Source organism: Tuber melanosporum (genome assembly GCF_000151645.1).
Source record: "Tuber melanosporum whole genome shotgun sequence assembly, scaffold_36, strain Mel28".
Taxonomy (NCBI): domain Eukaryota; kingdom Fungi; phylum Ascomycota; class Pezizomycetes; order Pezizales; family Tuberaceae; genus Tuber; species Tuber melanosporum.
In genome coordinates, this window is record NW_003299041.1 from 379,798 (window position 1) to 400,050 (window position 20,253).

General features: G+C 47.9%; 6 protein-coding genes; 4 read left to right on the top strand and 2 right to left on the bottom strand.

The window, feature by feature from the left end:
* The first annotated feature begins 45 nt into the window (after window positions 1-45).
* GSTUM_00007464001 (uncharacterized protein) lies at window positions 46-3,231 on the top strand. XM_002839438.2 has 4 exons: window positions 46-897; window positions 1,040-1,332; window positions 1,393-1,695; window positions 1,745-3,231. The coding sequence occupies exons 1-4, from the start codon at window positions 476-478 to the stop codon at window positions 2,059-2,061; spliced, it is 1,335 nt and encodes a 444-aa protein (XP_002839484.1). The 5' UTR covers window positions 46-475; the 3' UTR covers window positions 2,062-3,231.
* A 171-nt stretch (window positions 3,232-3,402) lies between these two features.
* On the top strand, window positions 3,403-4,960 carry GSTUM_00007465001 (uncharacterized protein). XM_002839439.2 has 1 exon: window positions 3,403-4,960. The coding sequence occupies exon 1, from the start codon at window positions 3,551-3,553 to the stop codon at window positions 4,721-4,723; it is 1,173 nt and encodes a 390-aa protein (XP_002839485.1). The 5' UTR covers window positions 3,403-3,550; the 3' UTR covers window positions 4,724-4,960.
* Window positions 4,961-5,238: 278 nt separating this feature from the next.
* Window positions 5,239-5,912, bottom strand: GSTUM_00007466001 (uncharacterized protein; the record flags this gene model as incomplete). The annotated part of the gene is made up of 5 exons (XM_002839440.1): window positions 5,239-5,300; window positions 5,376-5,478; window positions 5,550-5,661; window positions 5,720-5,842; window positions 5,902-5,912. The coding sequence occupies 5 exons, from the start codon at window positions 5,910-5,912 to the stop codon at window positions 5,239-5,241; spliced, it is 411 nt and encodes a 136-aa protein (XP_002839486.1).
* A 1,827-nt stretch (window positions 5,913-7,739) lies between these two features.
* Window positions 7,740-9,434, top strand: GSTUM_00007468001 (uncharacterized protein). XM_002839441.2 has 5 exons: window positions 7,740-8,164; window positions 8,241-8,386; window positions 8,458-8,925; window positions 9,017-9,121; window positions 9,254-9,434. Exons 1-5 carry the CDS (start codon window positions 7,907-7,909, stop codon window positions 9,357-9,359), a joined length of 1,083 nt encoding a protein of 360 aa, XP_002839487.1. The 5' UTR covers window positions 7,740-7,906; the 3' UTR covers window positions 9,360-9,434.
* An 859-nt stretch (window positions 9,435-10,293) lies between these two features.
* On the bottom strand, window positions 10,294-13,300 carry GSTUM_00007469001 (uncharacterized protein; the record flags this gene model as incomplete). XM_002839442.2 has 5 exons in its annotated part: window positions 10,294-11,270; window positions 11,339-11,556; window positions 11,619-12,009; window positions 12,104-12,283; window positions 12,379-13,300. The coding sequence occupies 5 exons, from the start codon at window positions 13,298-13,300 to the stop codon at window positions 10,735-10,737; spliced, it is 2,247 nt and encodes a 748-aa protein (XP_002839488.1). The 3' UTR covers window positions 10,294-10,734.
* A 2,791-nt stretch (window positions 13,301-16,091) lies between these two features.
* Window positions 16,092-20,041, top strand: GSTUM_00007470001 (uncharacterized protein). XM_002839443.2 has 12 exons: window positions 16,092-16,190; window positions 16,305-16,350; window positions 16,416-16,446; window positions 16,517-16,556; window positions 16,700-17,129; window positions 17,198-17,324; window positions 17,441-17,482; window positions 17,548-17,638; window positions 17,707-17,752; window positions 17,809-19,619; window positions 19,677-19,819; window positions 19,879-20,041. The coding sequence occupies exons 1-12, from the start codon at window positions 16,155-16,157 to the stop codon at window positions 19,889-19,891; spliced, it is 2,856 nt and encodes a 951-aa protein (XP_002839489.1). The 5' UTR covers window positions 16,092-16,154; the 3' UTR covers window positions 19,892-20,041.
* Window positions 20,042-20,253: the final 212 nt, after the last annotated feature.

The following is a 20,253-nucleotide window of genomic DNA, read 5'->3' on the forward strand; positions in this document are numbered from 1 at the left end:
GGACGGGCCAGGGTAACAGCTTCTGGCCCGGCGCGCGGAGGGGGGGGCTCGGAAATGGTAAGCTGTTGCTGGGACAAATTGTGCAACGTATTTTTGTTGGACCGCTGGGCTGCCCAGCCTCAGGTAATATACCTTGTCTGCCCCCATAGGATTACCGAGTACTTAGTACTCGCAACCTTCCGCTTCCTTCTTCCTCTTCCCTTTGCATTCGCCCGTCTCCCACCTTCCCGTGCGCCCTCAAACTCCTATTCTCGCTTGCGAAGAAAGACCCGTTGATCTTTCTTCGCTCCCTCCTCTTTCTAACTCTCCCTCATCTCGTCTACTGACGGAGCGTTGTCTTCTGTGTAATCAGCTTTCGACCCTTCCTCTCACTAGAAGTTCCTCCTTCCTCCAGGCCGTCGCGGAAGCCTCATAAACGCGACACTTCGCCCCAAACCTTCCAGGACCTTTCTTTTGGCTCACAGCGCCTCACAACATGAAGTCGCCCGCATCAAAATTGTTTCCGGGAATGCTGGATACACATCCATCTTTCAAGAAGCAGAGTCTTATGGGTTGGCCTTCGATTCCGGGCTTCCACAGGGTTCGAAGGAAGTTTGCATCTCGGATGAGGAGTGGACAGTCACCAACCTCGAATCTCTCGACATTGCAAACATCCTACGATCCTGCGGACACCATTCGTGCACTCAGGGCTCACCGCTGGAGTTATTGGGATGGTCAATACCTATTTCTCGTCATCTTGGGGATCTTCTGTTTGTCCATAATAGAAACGCCGGGTGCGATCATCAAAACCTTAATTTCCACCCTTTTAATAACCTCTCTTATCTTGCCCATCACACGACAATTCTTCCTGCCATTTCTACCCGTTGCTGGATGGCTGGTCTTGTTTTATGCATGCAGGTACACTTGACCTTTAGTCTTCCTCTTTTTTTTATTGATTTTCCAATTTTTTGATGTCTTCCCATTTTGAACCTGTCACGTGGACGGAAATCGGTTTATCCGTGTTGCCATTACCAGCCACTAACGTGGTTGATTATTGAAGATTTATCCCCTCGGAATGGCGCCCTCCCATCTGGGTTCGTGTGCTTCCCGCTCTTGAGAACATCATCTACGGTGCCAACCTCAGCAACATCTTGTCAAAAAACACCAATGCATTCTTGGATGTTCTTGCATGGCTTCCCTATGGTGTTATTCACTTTGGTGCACCACCCGTCTGCTCCGCCATCATGTTTATCTTCGCGGCTCCCGGAACCGTCCCTGTCTTTGCCCGCAGCTTTGGTTACATGAACATCATTGGTGTTGCCATCCAATTGATGTTCCCATGTTCTCCACCTTGTAGGTCTTCACCCTGTTTGATGGTTTGTTTGATTCCGTGCACTAAGGTTTTTGAATTAGGGTATGAGAACCTTCACGGGTTGGCTCCTGCCAATTACTCGATGCCAGGGTCACCGGCGGGTCTTGCTCGTATTGATGAGTTGTTTGGCTGGAATACTTACACCTCCACTTTTACTGCTGCTCCGTTGGTCTTTGGTGCCATGCCATCCCTACACGCCGGCTGTGCAACCATCGAGGCTTTGTTCATGGGGCATGTTTTCCCTCGTGGCAAATGGCTTTTCTACACCTATATCCTCTGGATTTGGTGGGCCACTCTCTACCTCCAACACCACTATGCTGTGGACCTCATTGCTGGCAGTTTCCGTAAGTTCTCGGCATCCTCGCTCTTCTCCTCAAGTTAATTGTTGTTTAGTGGCCACTTGCACCTTTTATGTTGCCAAAACCAAGTTCCTCGCGAGGCTCCAACCTGACAAGGAATTCCGATGGGATTACGACTTTTTGGAGATCGGCAATGGCAACTCGCCCAACTATGCCTTCGGTATGTCTGATTTTAATGGTGATTGCCATTCTGAGGACGATGAGTGGACAACTGGCTCCTCATCCTCGGTTTCTTCTGGATGCCGAAGCCCTGTTGAGGACACGCAATCTGTGTGGGAATCTGGCAGTGAGACGCTCGCTAGCCACTCAGATACCGAGGGTATTGATGTGGTTATCGATGATCGTCGATAGTCGCAGCTATTCGTTGCACAATATCTCATCCAACATGAGACTTTACGGTCACCATCGCATGGTCTCCCTAAAGCGAGGGTGTTCAGTAACGAGTATGCACTTGTGATCATTGTGATCAGCACTGGATCGTGGACAATTTCGCTTAATGGTCGGGTGGTTGTTTCTTTTGTTTTTTTCCTTTGTACTTTATGATTACGGCGATCATGGGACGGTGTTTGATCTTATTTACTCTTTTACTCTTTCTTCATACTCCCCCTTTTTTGGACAGCATTTAATGATTCAACCGTACATATACGACAACCAGCATCGGCAGATAACATTGTGGTTTACGACCTGGAGCATAAATAATGGGTTTCATCTTCACTTCTGTTTTTCTTTCGAAGAGAGGTGTAATGTGTATTGTGGGGCGATGTTGTCTCTTGTGGTTCCTACAGAAGCAATTGGTCTCTGTTTTATGATACCTTTGGCGACATATCTTTCTCGGGTCTAATCTTTTTGCTTGTTTTTCTCGCCCGTTCTCACTGTTGCCTTTTGATATGAAGTGTGGTTGCGAGGACTTCATGCTGGGAAGTTACTAATGCCTAATGACGTAGGGGGCTGGTTTTTTGTTCTCTCTGCGCTGCTTCCCTGTTTGGGCTCGATTTTTCTCCCCTTTTTTTTTCTCCCCCCCTTTTTTTTTTTTGCTGTTTGTCAATACTCCAGTGGTAGTGGGCTTTGTTCCTGGTGTAATTTTTCCCCTTGCTTCTTACTTTCGCTTCTTTTTAGGTTTTGGCTAAGGGAGTCTCTTAGACTGGCGTTCATCTGTTCGTTCGTTAAGTATCCTGTTACTGGGATAAATTGGGCTTGCTGTGAAAGAGGAGGGGTGTGGGAACTTGGTATAGGGAATAATAAATGGTATTGCGGGAGGGGGAAGTGGGGCAATGTAGGGAGGGAGAGGCTGATTGGCGGTGGTGGTATCATAGGTGAAAGGGTTTGGAGATGGCTTGCTTGGCGAGAAGGAGTTACAGAGTGTACTGTACTCGGGTTAGTCGCTGTGAGTAGTGGTGTAATCGCTCTCAGCTCTCCTGCTGTTGATATGGAATATACCTTTGTGCTGCATGATGGGATTGTTGGCGCGAATATGGCTAACTTGTTTTTACGAAGATCTAATGTTCATCTAATATAATATGGTGATCTGAAGGAAGCTGCTATGCACTCGTGATGTATCGAATATGATTGTCTCGGCGCTAATACCGGTACTCGTACTATGATATCTGATGGACCCTTTTGAGATGGCGCTATGTCCACTTGGCTCCCAATGCGCTCCCTGTCTACGACGCACCCCAAAACCTGGTGTGCAATCATCATTGAACGTAATCACATGAATCAATCGATCGATCAACAGATCTATCGACAAACCCTTGCCCTTACAAAACTAGAACTACTTACTGCACACCACCACCGCTGCAATTACCGATCTCATCCCACCAATTCCATCAAACCAAACAAGATGTCCCTGTCCCTGCACCTAACAACCGCCACCCTCCACCTAACCTCCATCCCACCAGGCACCTTCATAGGCATCGATCTGACAAGCTTCTCTTCGACGCCGGCATTCCAGGGCGTAAAGCTGATCCCATCGGGCCTGCACCTACTCTACTACTCCTCGACTACCGATTCCTCGCTACGCAACGGGTTCTGGTTCTACGCCTATCCGGGGCGAGTGATAAGCAAGGCGTGGGATCCCGCAGCTGAGACAGCGACGCTCGTCGATTCTCCTCCGTCGTCCGTGGGATTGGGGGAAAAGGTGTACGCGGAGAACCTGATGCCGTATATGCAACGGGAAGAGTGGAGGGCGTTGGGTGGGTGTGTGCAAGAACGCACGTTGGAAAGGTGCCTTGGGGGGGGGTGGGTATGCGGGACTGCGGGGGTTTCGGGGATGGATTACGATGTTAGTGAGGATGAGATCATGGGACTTCCGCCCGGTGGGGGAGGGGTGGATGTGGTGTGGACAAATGTGGACTTGAAGGTTACCTGGCCCGCCGGCACAATCGGCCGGGAGCGGACGGAAATGGCGAATGATAGAAGTTGGGCGCTCAATAATCTGCTTCACAAACTAACCTCTAAAGACCAAGAAGATGCGGAAAGGGGGCTCCTGAGCGAACTCCAGTTGTCATTCGTAATGTCAATCACCCTTGGTTCCTACTCCGCCATGGAACAATACCGCCGCTTACTCGGCCTCTGCTTAACCTCCCGAACCTGCGTATTCCACGAACGGAGGAAGCTCTTTGAAGGGCTGCTCGAAACACTACTTGCACAGTTGGACTTCGTCGACGGGGACTTCTGGGCTGGCTTCATCGACGGTGGAGATGGGGACGATAATTGGCTCGCGAAGCTGCTCCGACGATTCGGGAGCGGGATTAAAGATGCGGGCAGCGAACAACAACGACTCGACCAAGACAGGGATTCGATAGTGAGGCTTTTCCGGGATATCGAGTCGTTGACTAGGGCGAAGTTTGACTGGGTATTGGATTATAAGAATGTGGTCAGGAGGGGACTTGTGCAGACCGAGGATGGGGAAATGGTCGAGCTGGAATTAGCGGGCCAGGATGAGGAGGATGAGACGGGGGAATATGCACCTGTCATTGTAGAGGAGGTTCTCCTAGAGACTGGTCGTGAGTAGCGGAGGTGGGGATGATGGTTGGGGGAGAAAGAGGAGAAAGAGAAAAAAAGCAAGCAATTACAGGGGAAGTAGAAGCAAGGTAATCCCAAATTCGTATGCATAAGAAGTGAGGAGGCCCCTCCATGAAAATCGAACGAAGGGTAGTGTGGGGGAATAAGGCTTTTTTTATTTTTATTTTTTACTTGTGCATACATAGTTGTTTTTAATTACCTCGTACAAGCATGATACGAGGACGATATCATACAGCCCCCAACCTCTCGACCAACCAACCTTGTAATCCTATCATTACTTCTTTTTTGTCTTTTCTTCACACTTATTCTCGAAAAGAGAAAGAGTAGATACCTCATTCCCCACCCTTCTTCCCCTTCCCCTCCCTCTCCGCCTCCTCCCGCTCCTTCCTCTTGAGCGTAACCTCATAGTTGTACAATCGGGCGGTATTAACCTCCAACGTGGTAACCTGCTGCCGCAGAAAGTCCAAATCCTCCTCGCAATTGTGCAGACTCTCCTTCGCGGCTTCAAGTCTTCCCTTGAGTAGCGTTGCGGCCTCGTCGACGGAGTAGGACAGCATTACGTTTGCCTAGTGAGTAAGTAAGTGGGCAAATTAGCAAGCTATTATGGCTGTGTTTGAGGGAAGGAAAGGAAAGGGGGGGACATGCGCCCAACCAGAGATACACCTCCTCCGTAGCTGGGATATTAGCTCTCGCGTATAGGGTATCGTTGAGTTCAAAGGTTGCTTCGAAGGGTTTTGATGAGCTCTGTTTACTCATTCGCATTAACATCACCCCAGCCCTCCCATCCATCCATCCATCCATCCGCAAGAACCAACCTTCCTCCCCTTCAAGAAACAAATGGTATCCAACGTCTTTTGTATGTCCGGGATTCTATCCCTCAATCCTGCCGCGCGGCGTTGGGTGTTTGCTTCCATGAATTGATACTTTCTAAGGTTTCTATTAGCCCACCGCTGCCCCAGGGAAAGCGGGGAGGAGGGGGATGAACGCAATCATCTCCTGAAACTTCCTCAGGTTGGGTTCAATGTCCTCCCTCGAGTCGACGTATTTCTCTACTTCGTCTACGAACGGGGCAAGCGGGATGCCGCGGGGGTTAGTCTGTGGGCTGGTACTGGTGGGGTTCCTGGTTAGCTGTGATGAGGGAATGGAGGAGTTGGTGGAGGCTCATACCTGGCCGACATTGTGTAGAAGGCGGGTGATGATGGGCAGTATTGGGTTGGGTTGAAGTTGGTGATGCTCCGGGTATGATACTGTTTGGTATGATAATAATAATATGATAATATGATAATATGATAATATGATAGGATGCTTGCTAGCTTGCTTGGTGGGGTTAATGCCAAGATTACGATGGTGGGGTCAACATCTCCCGATACCTTCTCGGGTAAGCTACTATTTCACGGTGCCCCCGTAACATACTCGTATAGTACGAGTATCAAAGCTAAATTATCATATCTCAACAACACGCTATCTCCATCCATCCTATATTCTTCGATAATATTATTATAGTGTTTATTTTTTATTTTTTTTTCCCAGTACCGATGGCCTGCCCCTGCCTGCACCACAAAACCTAGCCCTACCCATCTACGAATGTGACCCCCTACCCGATAGGGTTGCGCTGTCGGGTGCGGCTCTGATCTGGCATGTTAAGATCTAAATTATGATACAGGGATCCATGACAAATAGATAGGGTCTTAGCCTGATAACGTCATTGTACCGATGATGTTTATTCTCTCTTTCTTCTTCCTTTTTCTTTCTCGAGTTACTCGAGTAGAGTTTACTTGTGATACAACATGGGCGCAAGAGTGTGCATGATAGAATGGATGGGTTGGAGTATGATATCTGGCTGTTTGGGCTGCACGAGAGTTTGGTGTGATGTCAGGGCACGACGACAGGCTGTTAATTGTATCTTATTATAAAAAAAAAAAACATCATCATGCACTTATGACGTGTTGGCTGTGGCTCATAATAACACCGATATCTAATTACAAGAATGATACTCGAGCATAGAACACGATGTTCACCACCATACAGGTATGGAAAGCGAAGGAACATTTCCTAGATATAATAAGTAGTCTAGTGGGCTATTGAGCTCATTTCATCTGTGGTGCAAGTATTGCCGTAGCTACGAGCATTATACTAACTCTGGATTCAGGCCTTGGTGAAAAAAGTGTTTCTTCTTCTTGCCAGAAGTCAACTTTGGATAGGCAAGATTTTGCACAACTACCTAACTAATAATTGACAATGGAAAACTTTAGGTGACGGATATGTGACGAATTAGTCTACAGTAGAACGAACCGAGCTGGAGGCTAAAGCCAGGATGGAGCACGGGATACTTGGAAAAAGCATCCCTTATTTAACTTGATAACGGTAATTAATTCTGGTCTACCGTTTGAAGAAGTATGCTGCTAACTTTACAGCAACCCCCCACAGGTGAGCCTCAAGGTAACTGCGTAGCATCCCCAGTGAGAGAACCGTGGAACTACAGCTGAATTTCCTGGTGCTGAATCCTCCGACGGCTCATATCTCCGCCGGATTACTGTCAGCACCGGGGTATATCAAACTCCCTTCCCGCCGGAATAATTATTGCATGGCAGAAAGGAGTGTGACCAAAGATCACGCAATAAATAACCCCTGAGTGCCTGGCAGTGCCCGAGGACTAGAATGATTTTCTTGGCTCCCCCGAATATGTTTAAGTTGTATCTGTCGTTCTTCACCTGGAGGGAGGGGTAAGGGGGAAATTGCACGTCGGGTATGATAGTATTATATGATACGATGCGACTATTTTGCTGTATGTCTGAGAAGCCCTATTCGTTCTATTTTACGTTTGGTTAAGCCTATGACAGTATCATGCTTCCACGTTAATAATATCTCCCAAGCCGAGCCTGTCGAAAATACCGAGTGACAATTGTGATCCAGCGCCAAGTCCGGGAATCGTTGGATCCTTCCGCCAACAGAAAAAAAACCCCGAAGTCACCACCCAACCCTTAGTCCTTGACCAATCCTTACCCAAAAGCCATATCAAACCTACCTCAACGCCAGGACAAACCGAGAACAAACCAGCCTGGCTCAACTCGATTCGATCCAACCCACACGACAGCCCACCGTCCCATAATCAGCACTCGTAACCATCATAATATCCCGCGGAGCCAACGCAGCCAAACACCTTCCCCCGACAATGTCCATTGCAATTCGCCCCATATTACAAAACACCTGCCGCACACTCGTGCTCTTCCCACGGGCACGAGCAAACTCCACTTCCGCGGCGGCGGCGAAGACACACGGTGGTGGCGCCGCCGGCGGTGGGGAGCATAAGGTTCTCGATCCGGAGTTTGTCAATTCCCCGTTGTCAACGCTACCTGCGGCGCTAGAGTTGCCGCAGAAGGCTCCGGGAGACTCGACGTTCCCATACCTGATCAAGACGGGGAAGGCTTATGTTTGCCCCCCTCTTCCTCCCCTGCGCACCGAAGAATTGAAGGTGAACAGTGGCTAATTGAGCGGTGGGGGAGTAGCTAGGTTTTTACAAAAGCGGGTTGAAAAACGTGTACAAGAACTTCATCGCTACGCGCCCGATCCAGAGTCGGATTGATGAGAAGGGGAGTATCACGGACCTGGTTGGGGCCGGGGGAATCACTCGGAGGGAGTTTCAATTGGTTATGTTTGTTTCACACCCTTCCATATCCTACCCCCCCCTCCCAGCAGAGCAAAAGGTTGATGGTGATTCGATAGGCGCAGCCGCCATGACTCCCGTCGGATCCCCATATTCGGCCTGGTTTTCATAATCTTCGGCGAAATGTCCCCGTTTGTGCTACCATTCATCTCCGGCATCGTACCTTTCAATTGCCGAATCCCACGACAGATACATCGCGACAGAACAAAGCTAGAGGAGCGCCGGGCTGCGACGTTCCGGAACTTGCCCAGAGGTCGCGATCTTCTAGAGTTGGCACGGGAGAAGAGGAGTGTTAGGGACCTCACGTCTAATGAAGTCCTGCACTGCTCTACGGTGCTGGGCCTGCACTCCGGGAAGTGGCCGTCAGTGCTGTACCCGTTCTTGCCACCAATGATGTGGTTGAGGTTTAAGTTGTGGAGGAGACTGATGTACTTGGAGCTGGACGATACACTCCTTGCCAGGGGCGGTGGGCCGGGGATGTTGGACAGTGGGGAGGAATTGAAGATGGCGGCGGTGGATAGAGGGTTGTGAGTTTCTGACCTCCGAATTTTCCCCACTGAATAGGCGCGGGGAGGGGTAATGACCAAGATGCTGATTTTTCGATTTGGTTCGGTATAGCGACACTTTACAAAAAACCGAAACCCGCCTTCGAGAGGAACTGAAACTCTGGCTTAAAGCTAAAGAAACCGCTGGAGGAATGACACCAGCTTTATGGCTAACAAGGTACGCTAATAATTTCAACTCCCTATCTAAGGAAAGGAGAAAAATTATATCCATGACGGCTAGAGAACGCCAAAAAAATACATTCCCATATATCGCGAAACAGGGAGCTAACCTTTCCTTCCCCAAACACAGACCGATCGAATGGCGTAATTCCTTCCCCCCATCCACATCTTCACCCCCCCCCTCATCAACAACCCCACCACCACCGCGCACTCCAACACCCAGAAAACAGCAATAAGCAAACACCTCTCCCAGAGAAGAAAGCCCCAAATGTTAAATAGAACAAAACTTAGAACAACTCTCCACTAAGAAAGGCATATATATAGGCCGAGACATGGAGAAGCGTGGTGTTTATTTATTTATATTACAAAAGTCACTCCACAAAGCACAATCTCACGACAGGAGGCAGCGTATAATGTTCGGATTGGGAGAAACTCACCGATGCTCCATCCCAGTAACGGAAGGAAGGAAGGAAAGCTGATGTACCTGCAGTGTGTGCTGTACTGTACATAGTATGAACCACGATGTGCGCCACGCACCAGCTCACAACCAAGAAAACAAACCAGAAACAGCACGTAACTAAGGTAACTCGAGTAGACACGCTAATGATAAAACCTAAATATACTAGCAAGCAAGCAAGCAAATTCCCACCTGCCAAAAAAGTAAAGCAAAGCAAAGCAAAGCAAGCAAGGGTAGAATATCTATATGCGACGATAAAAATAAAAAAATAAAAAAACCCCCACCGAAGAAGAAAAAAGTATAAAAAGTATTTTTAAACACACATCACATCATTCGAGTATCGAGTCAAGCCAGATACCATAATGTAATGTAAAAACGATACCCCCGACAACGACAAGAAAGAAAAAAAGACTCCAGACTGTTAAAAATCCCCATGGGTTAAAGTTAAGTTGTGGAAAAACTCCCATGTTTCTTTTTCTCGAATCAGGGGTAACAAGGAAGGGTGTGAATAGGGTAAGAATGGAGGACTAGATATGCGGAGGGGAAATCCAAGGAAATAGGACGAGTGCTCGAGTAAAGAAAAAGAAAAAAAGGAGAAAAAAGAAAAAAGGAGAATCCTAACACCGGGTTTTTTTGTAGTTTCGTGCCTTCTTTGATTATTTACAATTGAGCTAAGGTAGGTAAGGTAGGTAGATAGGTAGAAAGAAATCGAGTAAAGTGTGCAAGTAACTAAGTAAACCATTCAATGCCCATCGGAATGAAGAAAAAAGGAGAAAGAAAACAAGTATCATAACAAGAGGGAGAGAAGGGAAAGAAAGGTCAACTCAAGCTAAGGCTAAGAACTAATTTTATTAATTCAATAAGAAAAGGAGGAGAGTAGCGAAGCAAAAATATAAGAAAATTTGAAATTCTGATAGAAAAAAGAAAGGAAAAAAAAGCTATGGTCAGGATTTCGGCTTTCTTCCCTTTTTTTTTAATATATCTCTCAAGGTTTTTAACAGTTTAAAACCCATGGAGAAATACAAACCATAATGTGCACACGAGAGAGACAAAGCGTGAGTATGTGGAGAAGAGTTGGAAGAAAAAGAAATCAAAACTCCAAGAAAGCCCACAAATAAAAATATATATATGAGAAAAAGAAAGGCTTGTAGTAGCTAGCCTTGCTTCCACTTCGCCAACGTCTCCATGATGTTTTGCATTTGGCCGGGTTGCGGCTGCTGCTGAGGTGTTGGATGGGTAGGAGTGGGGTGGGAAGCTTGGGCAGGAGTATGAGCCTGGCTGGCAAATAGAGCAGCTAGTCCAGCTGGTGCATTTGTTCCATACCCAGTGTTGACACTGAGTTGGGTAGGAGCACCGTATGGTTGGGGGGCGGTAACTTGCCCTAGGTTAGTGGTTGCCTGTGCCAGTAATGCTGCGAGATCTGGGGCTAGAGATGGAGGCTGTTGCGGTGGTTGCTGCTGGCCCATATGATTCTGCTGCAAACCTTGCTGCTGCTGAGCCTGGGCTTGAAGACCGGTCAATAATCGATTGAGAGTCCCAGGATCCATTGAACCCAATAGAGTCCCAAGCTGTGCGAAAGGCTGTTGAGACATGTATGCGTATGGCATAGTAGAAACTTGAGGCTGAGCGGCTTTCTGTTTTGCTCTTATCACCAATTCGGCGCCGATCGCAGGGTCAAGGTTATCGTAACCTATTTATTGTCCATTAGCACTAGCCGTTATCACTTAAAGGGGTCCCGCGGCTTCAAGGGGAACAAACGGTCATAACCAGCCTCTGCAGAACCGTGTCTATTGAAAACTTGTAGAGAAATGGAGCTCTCTCTCTGTTTCTGACTGTCCAAGAAGACAATTGCTTGAACCCCCTCGAGGATCTGTTGCTTTATGACAGAATCGAGAGGCATTCTAGGATGTAGGTACAACAGGTCGTATGTAAGACTGCGCGCTCTAAACGCTTTTTCAACCCACCAGATAAAATTCCTGCGGAGGTACTAGTCAGCCTGACAAACCAACATACAACGCTCGGGATAGTAGCAACAAACCTGTCAAGCTCATCGGTGACAATGGCCTGGACATCGGGAACGTCCTTTGGCTCCCTTCTAGGAGGCAAGGATTCACCGGGGGGAGTCCGGCTGCGAGCACGATATCTGGGTGGTGGAGGGGAGCGTGAGCGCGAGCGGAGGCTGGGCCGCCAATCATCACGAACTCTATGTCTTGGCGGTGAGGATCTGCGATTATACTCATAATCACGGTCTCGGGTATCCCGTCTGAAACTACGGTCACTATAATCACCACGGCCGCCACGAAAATTGCCTCTCCCTCTGGGAGAAACTGGCCGACCATAATCGGGAGAACGAGAGCGACGGCTCCCGCGTTGAGAATCAGCACTTGGAGCTGGGCGTGTGTTTCTCTGTGGCTTCGAAACCTCGAGGTCTACAACCCAAGTCACGTGGCCAAATTAGTAAATGGAAATTTTCTGGAGAAGACTTCTGTCCTCTTGGGAGAAAAAACAGGCTGGATATCATACGCATTTTACGTCCTCTCACCGTTGAACCTTGTTCGTGACGGAGGGCCGCTGCACAAGACGATATATCGAGGAATTGAACAAACCCGTATGCTTGCTTGATGGACACTTGTGCCAACCGGCCATGTCGGTGGAATATACGGAACAGATCACGTTTGGTGACTTTCTCTGTGGGCAAATTACCTGTACATTCAAAGTAAGCATTATTGGGCAAATTTTTCATGAAACAATCGCAAAACTGGGCGGTGCATGGGATATCTGCATCGGAGGGTGCGCACCAATGAACAATCGAGAGCCCGCAGGAAATCTATCCCATTGTCCTTGGGTCACATAATCACGCTCATCGGAGAGAAACCTCTCATACTCATCTTCTTCATCGGCTGTAAAAGGACGGGACTCCTCCTCGTTATCATCAGTTTCGGTTGGGGATCCGGGGATTGCAGCCTGGCGATGCTGGTTAAAGTTTGGAGGCAATGGTAGGGATGCGGGATAGCCGGCCGGGTGACTTGTATGCACTGCACCTGTATTACTGGAACCAGCAAACGTCGCTGGTGGAGCCGGAAGGGGATGCGTCGGTTGGGCATGGACCTGCGACTGGGCTACCTGAGCAACCGCGGGCGGTTGTGGAAGAGAGGCCGACCTCGGCTGAGAGGGTGGGGTCTGGGCAGTGGGAGCTGCTGGCGGTGTCTGAGTGCCTTGCAAGGAAACTGGGTGTTGAGAAACGGTGGGTGACAAACTTGTCAACAGAGCTTGCAAGTCGACATCCGTCGGGATACTGCGGTTGTTTTGGACAATCTCGGTGGGCGCAGGAGCCTTATTCACGGATGGCGGCGAAGAGGAAGATGATGGACTACTATCATTTGTGGCTTCCGAAACGGAAGCCGATGAGGTTGCCTGCTGTAATTTTGGCTGCTCCATAAAAGTAGTAGCGGCGGTCTCCGGGTCGTAGTCAAGTTCAACACTAGTGTTGGAGGTTTCGGGCCCGGAGGCATGGACCTCTGGTGTGTCGAGAGCATAGTCCATTTGATTGTTGAGGACGGGGATAGGAACGGTCTCAGCTACGTGAACTGGATGGGGTGAGATTGGAGAAAGCATTGCCCTCTTTTCAATACGATCAACGGGGGAATCAGTGTTTGTCTGGGTATTGGTAGCAGAGCCGTCGGCTTGGTTTTCAGAATTTTGTGTATCTTGCTTATTCATTTTTCATCGAGGGAAACGGGGGGGGAGGATGGTAAAATAGAAAATTAAAACAGGGCAATACGGTGAGAGGCCGGAGAGAAGAGAAACTCCGGACGAGTGGAAAAAAAAAAGGAGTAATGATGGCGTCCCGGGTAGAAGCGGTGGTAACGGTGACGGATGTGGAGGAGGTCACGGTGGTGCGTTGAGTTGAGGCGATGGTGGAGGTGGTGGTTAGTGGTGGTAATAAAAAATACCAGCAACGGCGATGAAAGTTATGTATGATTGGGGGGGTTGGGGTTGGGTTTGGGACTGGGGTTTGGCGTTAAGGGTGGGAGGGGGAGGGGGTTGTTGAGTGTTAAACACGGGAGATTTGCGTGAAGTGCAGGCAAAAGAAAAAAGAGAAGTTTGTAAATCTGCTTGCTCGCTGTATTGTGCTAGAACTGGGGGGAGGAAGAGAAGGTTGAGTGTAGAAGAGTGTGAGGAAAGGGAACAAGGGTTTGAGCGAGAAGAGTGAGGAAGAGAGAGGGGAGGGAGGGGATGGAGAGAGGGATGGAGAGGTAGAGGGAGAGAAAGTGAAAAATTGAAGAGAGGAAACGAGATGGATGAGAAGATGGCCGCTGCTTCCCTGGGACGGGATTGAATGGGGTTGGGCCTAAGTTTTGACTTTTCGACTGATCTGATGGATTGGAGAGAAGAAGGGTGTGGGTGTGGGTGGCAGGGCTCGCAACGAGCAACGAACAACGAAAGCCGAGAGGAGACCTTCTTCCTCTTGGCGCAATGCTGGGGTCAAACCGACCGCTGACTCATCAAGGATTCAAAACCCAGTTAACGAGCCACAGAATAGTCCTTAAACAAGAAGATCGCTTGCGGTGGGTCAAAACCGTTAGTCTACCGCAGAGCCACACCCTGTAGAAGCCCGAATTTCGATAACCTACCGTACCCTTGCAGATTATCCGTCAAATCCTGTGCAATATCATACAAGTATCATGATATTATCATACCACAATATCAATACTATTATCATTATAATTATCATACTTGGTAGTTTGTAGGGTATCTATTGCAGGAGTATCGTACCGTATGGATTCAGGGTGCCCTGGCGCCAAGGTGTCCAAATTTACACCCTGAAAGCGCCAATCTTGGCGTCACGGCATCTTAACACAGTATGATACCTAGTCTATCATACCGGTAGATGCTCCATGAGTTGTCAAGTACGGTACGGTACAGTACCTGTACGGTATACTCGAGTATGATAACGGTATCATGGCAAGCTCAATTCCAGTAAGCTTATAAGGCGTGTCGGGGTATAGTGCAAAGGGGCTTAAGGTGGGTCCTGAAAACAGCCGGAGTTCAATGTTGAACTAGTTAATCAAAACAACAAATTAAGAAGAGAAAAAAGCGCTGTGATGAAGCTACTTCTGGGGAGAACAAACCAGCGCTTTTTTCTTTTTAATTAAGATTTTTTATAAAGGAGTAGTTCAGAAACAAAAAGTGAAAATTTTGGTGGAAGTGAAACAAGTGATAGAATATACTGAGTAGCATGCTGAGAAATACTGTGGATGATAAATGACAAAGGTAGGGTAATGATTGATAAGAAATAAATTATGATTGTAATACGATAACATGCCTATTACTCGTCTGGTCTTGGCAATTTCCAGACGAATAATTCCGGTGAGCCTCTCACTCTCTGTTTGTAGCCACATGCTGAATGAAAAGTCCCATGGTATTTTTCTTTCTTTCCATTTTCTCCCGTCTTTTCTTTCCTTTGGGGCCCTTCTTACTTGAGTATGATCCTCGAGTAACTCTATCAAAAATACCGGTACGGTATTCGGAATAAATTTCCCCCACCACATTGTGCAGTATGATACGTAACATAATTTAGACCCAAGAAGGAAATCAACACATGTAAATTTCTCCAATTTTTCCGGCTTACCTAATCCAATGCTCAACTCTGCCTGTTCCGTTATGAACGGTGCCGAGTGGGTCTACGGTATGGTGCAGGGCACTTGAAATCAACCAAAAACCAACACAAGAATAATCTTCGAAGAATTTCAAGGAGATACGGCTTCATAGAATCAAAAGGAACATCTTTTCTTGGTTCTATGCCTTCCAATTTTCAATCAGAGCAATATTAATGGAGATGGTAAAATTTAGAATTACCCACGCATGGTAATTTTTGAAGTTACTTTGCCAAGCCCTACTTATTTTGTGTGTATAAATTATGTAAGCAAATAAATTACTCATAAGGGTCGATTTCAATCCCATTGACAGTGAGTACATTCCTGGTCGTGCCAATTTTTCTCGTTTCCTTGAGTACCGGTACTGTACAAGTACTCATACTTGACCGTTCATAAAGTATTAGGATGTCTTGGCGCCAAGGCATGCCAAAGGCACCTAAACTTGGAATCTTGGCGCCAAGGTATCCGAATACTTTATGAATTGTCAGGTAATTTATATCATTGAGAACATCAGTCTCCTCCAGCGACACGTATACGGTAAGTCACGACCAAGGATGCGCCAAGTTTGCCGAGCGCCTCCTCCGTCAGTGGGATGCTGTGAATTTTAAATTTACTGAACGGAAGCACAACATCTCCGTGTCCGGGGTTGGAGTCTTGGAGAACAACCTTTTGTTCAGGGGTGCTCTAAATACCGGTACCGGCACTGCATCTCTTCTGCTGGCAGTCAGAAAAGAGTCCAAGGCCTTCTCGCTGCCTGTACTTTACACTGCTCTAACCCTCTAAATTACACCTCTCAGACCTCTATTTAGCCCCCTCTATTCCCCTCCCTCGTCACCACCATCACCGTTACCACCACTTCCTCATTGCTCTGCCGTTTTCTGTCATTCCTTGATTCTGCTTTTGCTTGCGCTCTAGTCATGCCAAAAGATAAGGATGGGACCGTTTTGGTCTCGGTAAGTGCGCCTTGCTTGAATCGAAATTCCGCCTACGTCCCGCGAGGATAAAATAAAATAAAATCATGTAGAGATTTGTTGATTAGGGAATATGCCTTACTGACTTTATCGTAGATGTCCGGGAAGTGGGTTTCCCACACTCACACAGTAACTGCCTATTGTCAGTCATCGTGTGCCCTTTCCATCAGGATCGATTGCTAATCACTTTTTGTTTTGTTTACGCAGGCGGATTCCTAGGCGCGTTGATCGTGGGAATGTGAGGCTACCCCGTCCAATCTAGGTGCCAACATCCGGAAAATTCTCGGCTGCTAAAACGTCTTGCCTAGGTCACTCCACTTTCACAAAATTGTTCAGAATGAGCATTATGTGAGTTTTCGCTTTAGCTATACCTGTCATTGCTGCCGTACTCGTACCTCAACTTCTCGGCTCGGACCTCCCTTGTGGCTTTGCTATGATAGTTGCCGAACAATAAGGGTTGGCGTGGCTGACCCTTACCTTCCAACGAAAAGGGTTATCCCGACGAATGGTTTCCATCAGTGTCAGCTACAATTGGCGACAGATATCCTGAACGATCGCTGTTTCAGCTCTTCATCTGCTTAACATCTGGTCCTCGTTTCGCCCTCGTTTTCCTGTGGTACCTTCTTACGGCACGCCCCGGCGCTTTCGCTCCAAAGTTTGTGGCCAGCATTGGTCTTATCCGTTCGTTACTTTGTGGAGGCTGGGTATACATTACCTCCACCGATGACCATGACTATCACGATATCTTTATGATTTCTTACCTCGTCTTCACCCTCCCTTGGACGCTCGGTTGTCTCGCCCTGTCCCCCATGAACCTTACAGCAATCAAGTATAGAAAGTTATTTGCTGGTCTTTTCTTTGGTACCCTTGTACCACTGATTTATTTCTTTATCCAGCACAAGGTCCACAAGGTCGCTGGAGGTAAGCAAGTGGCGCGATTGCAACACGGTTGGCAAGTCCCAATTAACAGAGACTAACCGTTACAATAGCTTACACTATTTACGCTTTCTTTGAATGGTCTCTCATCTTATTCGATGTTGGTTTTGATGCTGTTACTGCCCTAGATTTTGAAGGATTCGAATTTAGAGTTGTAGATGTCAAGAGTGTCAGCAAAGGGTATGTTCAGTGGCTCCCGCTGTAGATAAATTATACATCTGCTGCACTTCAATATAAAGGATACCCCATATCAAATTCTGAGCGAGAAATTTATTCTAAACGAAATTTTTTGACAGAAAAAATATAGCGCTTTCCGACGCAGTTCTCGAAAGATCAAAGTAGGTTCCAGCCCTCCCGAGTCTCGGAGGATCTATGGGAAGTCATCTTCTGACATGGGATCAAGGATGGATAAAAAGGATATCCCACAACAGTTTTTAACTGACACTTACTCATGGAACGATGTGCTCGATGCTCTTGCCGATGTTTACAGCGGGGTAAGCATTGGGATACTGCTTTTTTTTTCTTCCTCCATTCACACTTAGTTGCTGATGTGTAGTGATAGTTCATGTTTTGGTCCATCCTGACATCACTCGGAGTGACTATTTGGTGTAAGTCACGAGCAAATCGAAACAGCTTTGAGACAGAAAAGGCTTACAGAGGCCAGATTTTCCGCTCTGGCATATGGGTATCTCGGGTTACGAAGTGCTTGTCATGACCACAGTATCGCCGTTTTTACTAGGCATCGGTCCAGTCCGTAGAATAGTTGTTAACCATCCCCGCTACGTTTATCTGCTGTCCCTCCTTGGCCTCCTGGCATTCGTATCCAAAGTGCCGGAAACACGTCTTTTCTTCGTCGCAGCCGGCGTCTGGTTTACGACCCTCGCATGGACTGGCAGCTTCTTTGCCGAAAGGGCGCAGCCTGGGAGATTGGAAGCGAAGGTTTCTGCATTTTCACTAGGGTTGATCGCATCCAGTATTGCAAAATTTGCTTGCCGCAGCAACAACCCCATATGGCCTATTATGAATACCGAGAATGGTGGATGGAATAAGACTGGGCTTGTTCTTGCCGTGTTGGCGGTTCTCCGTTCAACTAGAAAAGGACCGGTTGGTGAACTTCCGTTGTCTCCTCCTAACAAGGGCGGGTCCTCAATTATACCAGCTATCGGATTGGGAGGACTTCTCTTTGGCCTCCATTCACTATTGTCTGACTCCAGCACCATGATCACTTGGGTTTGGGATGGATACCCAGTCAAGGGACCCCTTGCTGTCCCTCATGGTGCATACGCTTTGGTCGCAATGGGAGCGGGTTTCTTAATCGGTCTCCTGCGCGAGGATTTGGCAAGGACATGGACATTATATGGTGTCGGTTGCACTGCAGCTGCGATTTTCCATCGCAGTCCTGGATGGACTGGATATTATGGCGCATTGGTGCTGGCTTTGTATCTGATGGCTCTGGTCCCTTCATTCATTCAGTCAGCAACAAAACACAGCCCCGGCAAAACCTTTGGCTTATCATTCTTGGTATATAATTTATTGGTTTTGGCGCATGTCTGGGTTGTCGCTTATGCTTTTGTCCCTGGCGGTCCTCTGCTCCGTGAAAGGACGGACCTTATCATGACTGCCACGATGTTGGCAATTGGTGTTGGCGTTTTCGCGACTACGAGCTACGGGCCAAAGAGTGCCAGGGAGCTGAGGGCGGAAGACTTCCCAAGCCGAAGACGCTTCAGATCATACGCCGTCTATTCTCTCGTTGGTCTGGAGCTTTTCGCAGCCTCGATCGCATACATGCGTTTCCCATCCTTCGACTACCAGCCATACCACAAAGAAGAAAAGGTTCTGACCGCCGGCATATGGACTGTCCACTTTGCGCTCGACAATGATATGTGGAGTAGCGAGAGGCGTATAAGAGACGTTATCAAGGATTTGGAGGTCGACGTCATTGGTCTCCTTGAATCGGACCTGCAAAGGATTATCATGGGCAACCGCGACATGACACAATTCCTTGCGGAAGATCTTGGAATGTATGCAGACTTTGGCCCTGGGCCAAACAAGCACACATGGGGAGCTGCGCTTCTCTCCAAATTCCCCATTGTCAACTCCACACATCACCTCCTTCCCTCACCGGTGGGCGAGCTCGCGCCCGCTATCCTCGCAACACTTGACATGTACGGAGAGATGGTAGACGTCCTAGTCTTCCACAGCGGACAGGAGGAGGATGTGTTGGACAGGAAATTGCAGAGTGAGGGTATCGCAAAGCTTATGGGCGACAGTCCAAGGCCGTTGATCCTACTAAGCTATCTCGTCACAAAGCCCAAACAGGGCAATTACAACACATACGTCAGCGAGACAAGCAGAATGAGGGACATCGACAGCAGTGATTGGGATAGATGGTGCGAATACATCCTATATAGGGGATTGAAGAGAATCGGATACGCTAGAGTCTCGAGGAGTACGATCACAGACACTGAAATCCAGGTAAAGGCCCGCTTGATCATATTCTGGCATTAGTGTGGCTAACCATTTCTACTATAGCTGGGCAAATTCGTCGTTGGGGAACCAGAAGGTACCGATGAAATAATACCCGAGAGCGAGGTGCCGGGGGGATACAGATTTCCAGATATGTTCAAAGGCCAAGGTGTCCGAGGTCACAAATACCATGTATTCAATGAGCCACGGTAGGAGCAATTGCCCTCACCTCAAACTATGACCTAGCAGGCTAACGGATTTAATATAGTTACTACCGATAACCGTAATAGATATCACTATCCTTGGGCAGATACTTTCCTGCTCAAGTTCTAACTTATTCCTAATTCTGACCTCCATACCCGTTTCTGGGGGTTTTCTCCTTCACATCACATTTTTTGTCCATTTCATTTCTGTATTATGATACCCTGGAAGTTGTAGGATGGCATTGGCTCGCGGCTTGGGATATAATTCTAAATACCTGGTTTTAGGGGAGTTGGGACGGATAAAAGGGTTGGCTGGTTGGTGGCTAGGTTTGGGCGGTCTGGATTGGGGGCGACCGTATTCATGGGTTGTATTGTACAAACAGTTGGTATGGGTGTTTGCTATGGCTGAATGGCTCATTGTTGTCTTGTGTTAATTCTAT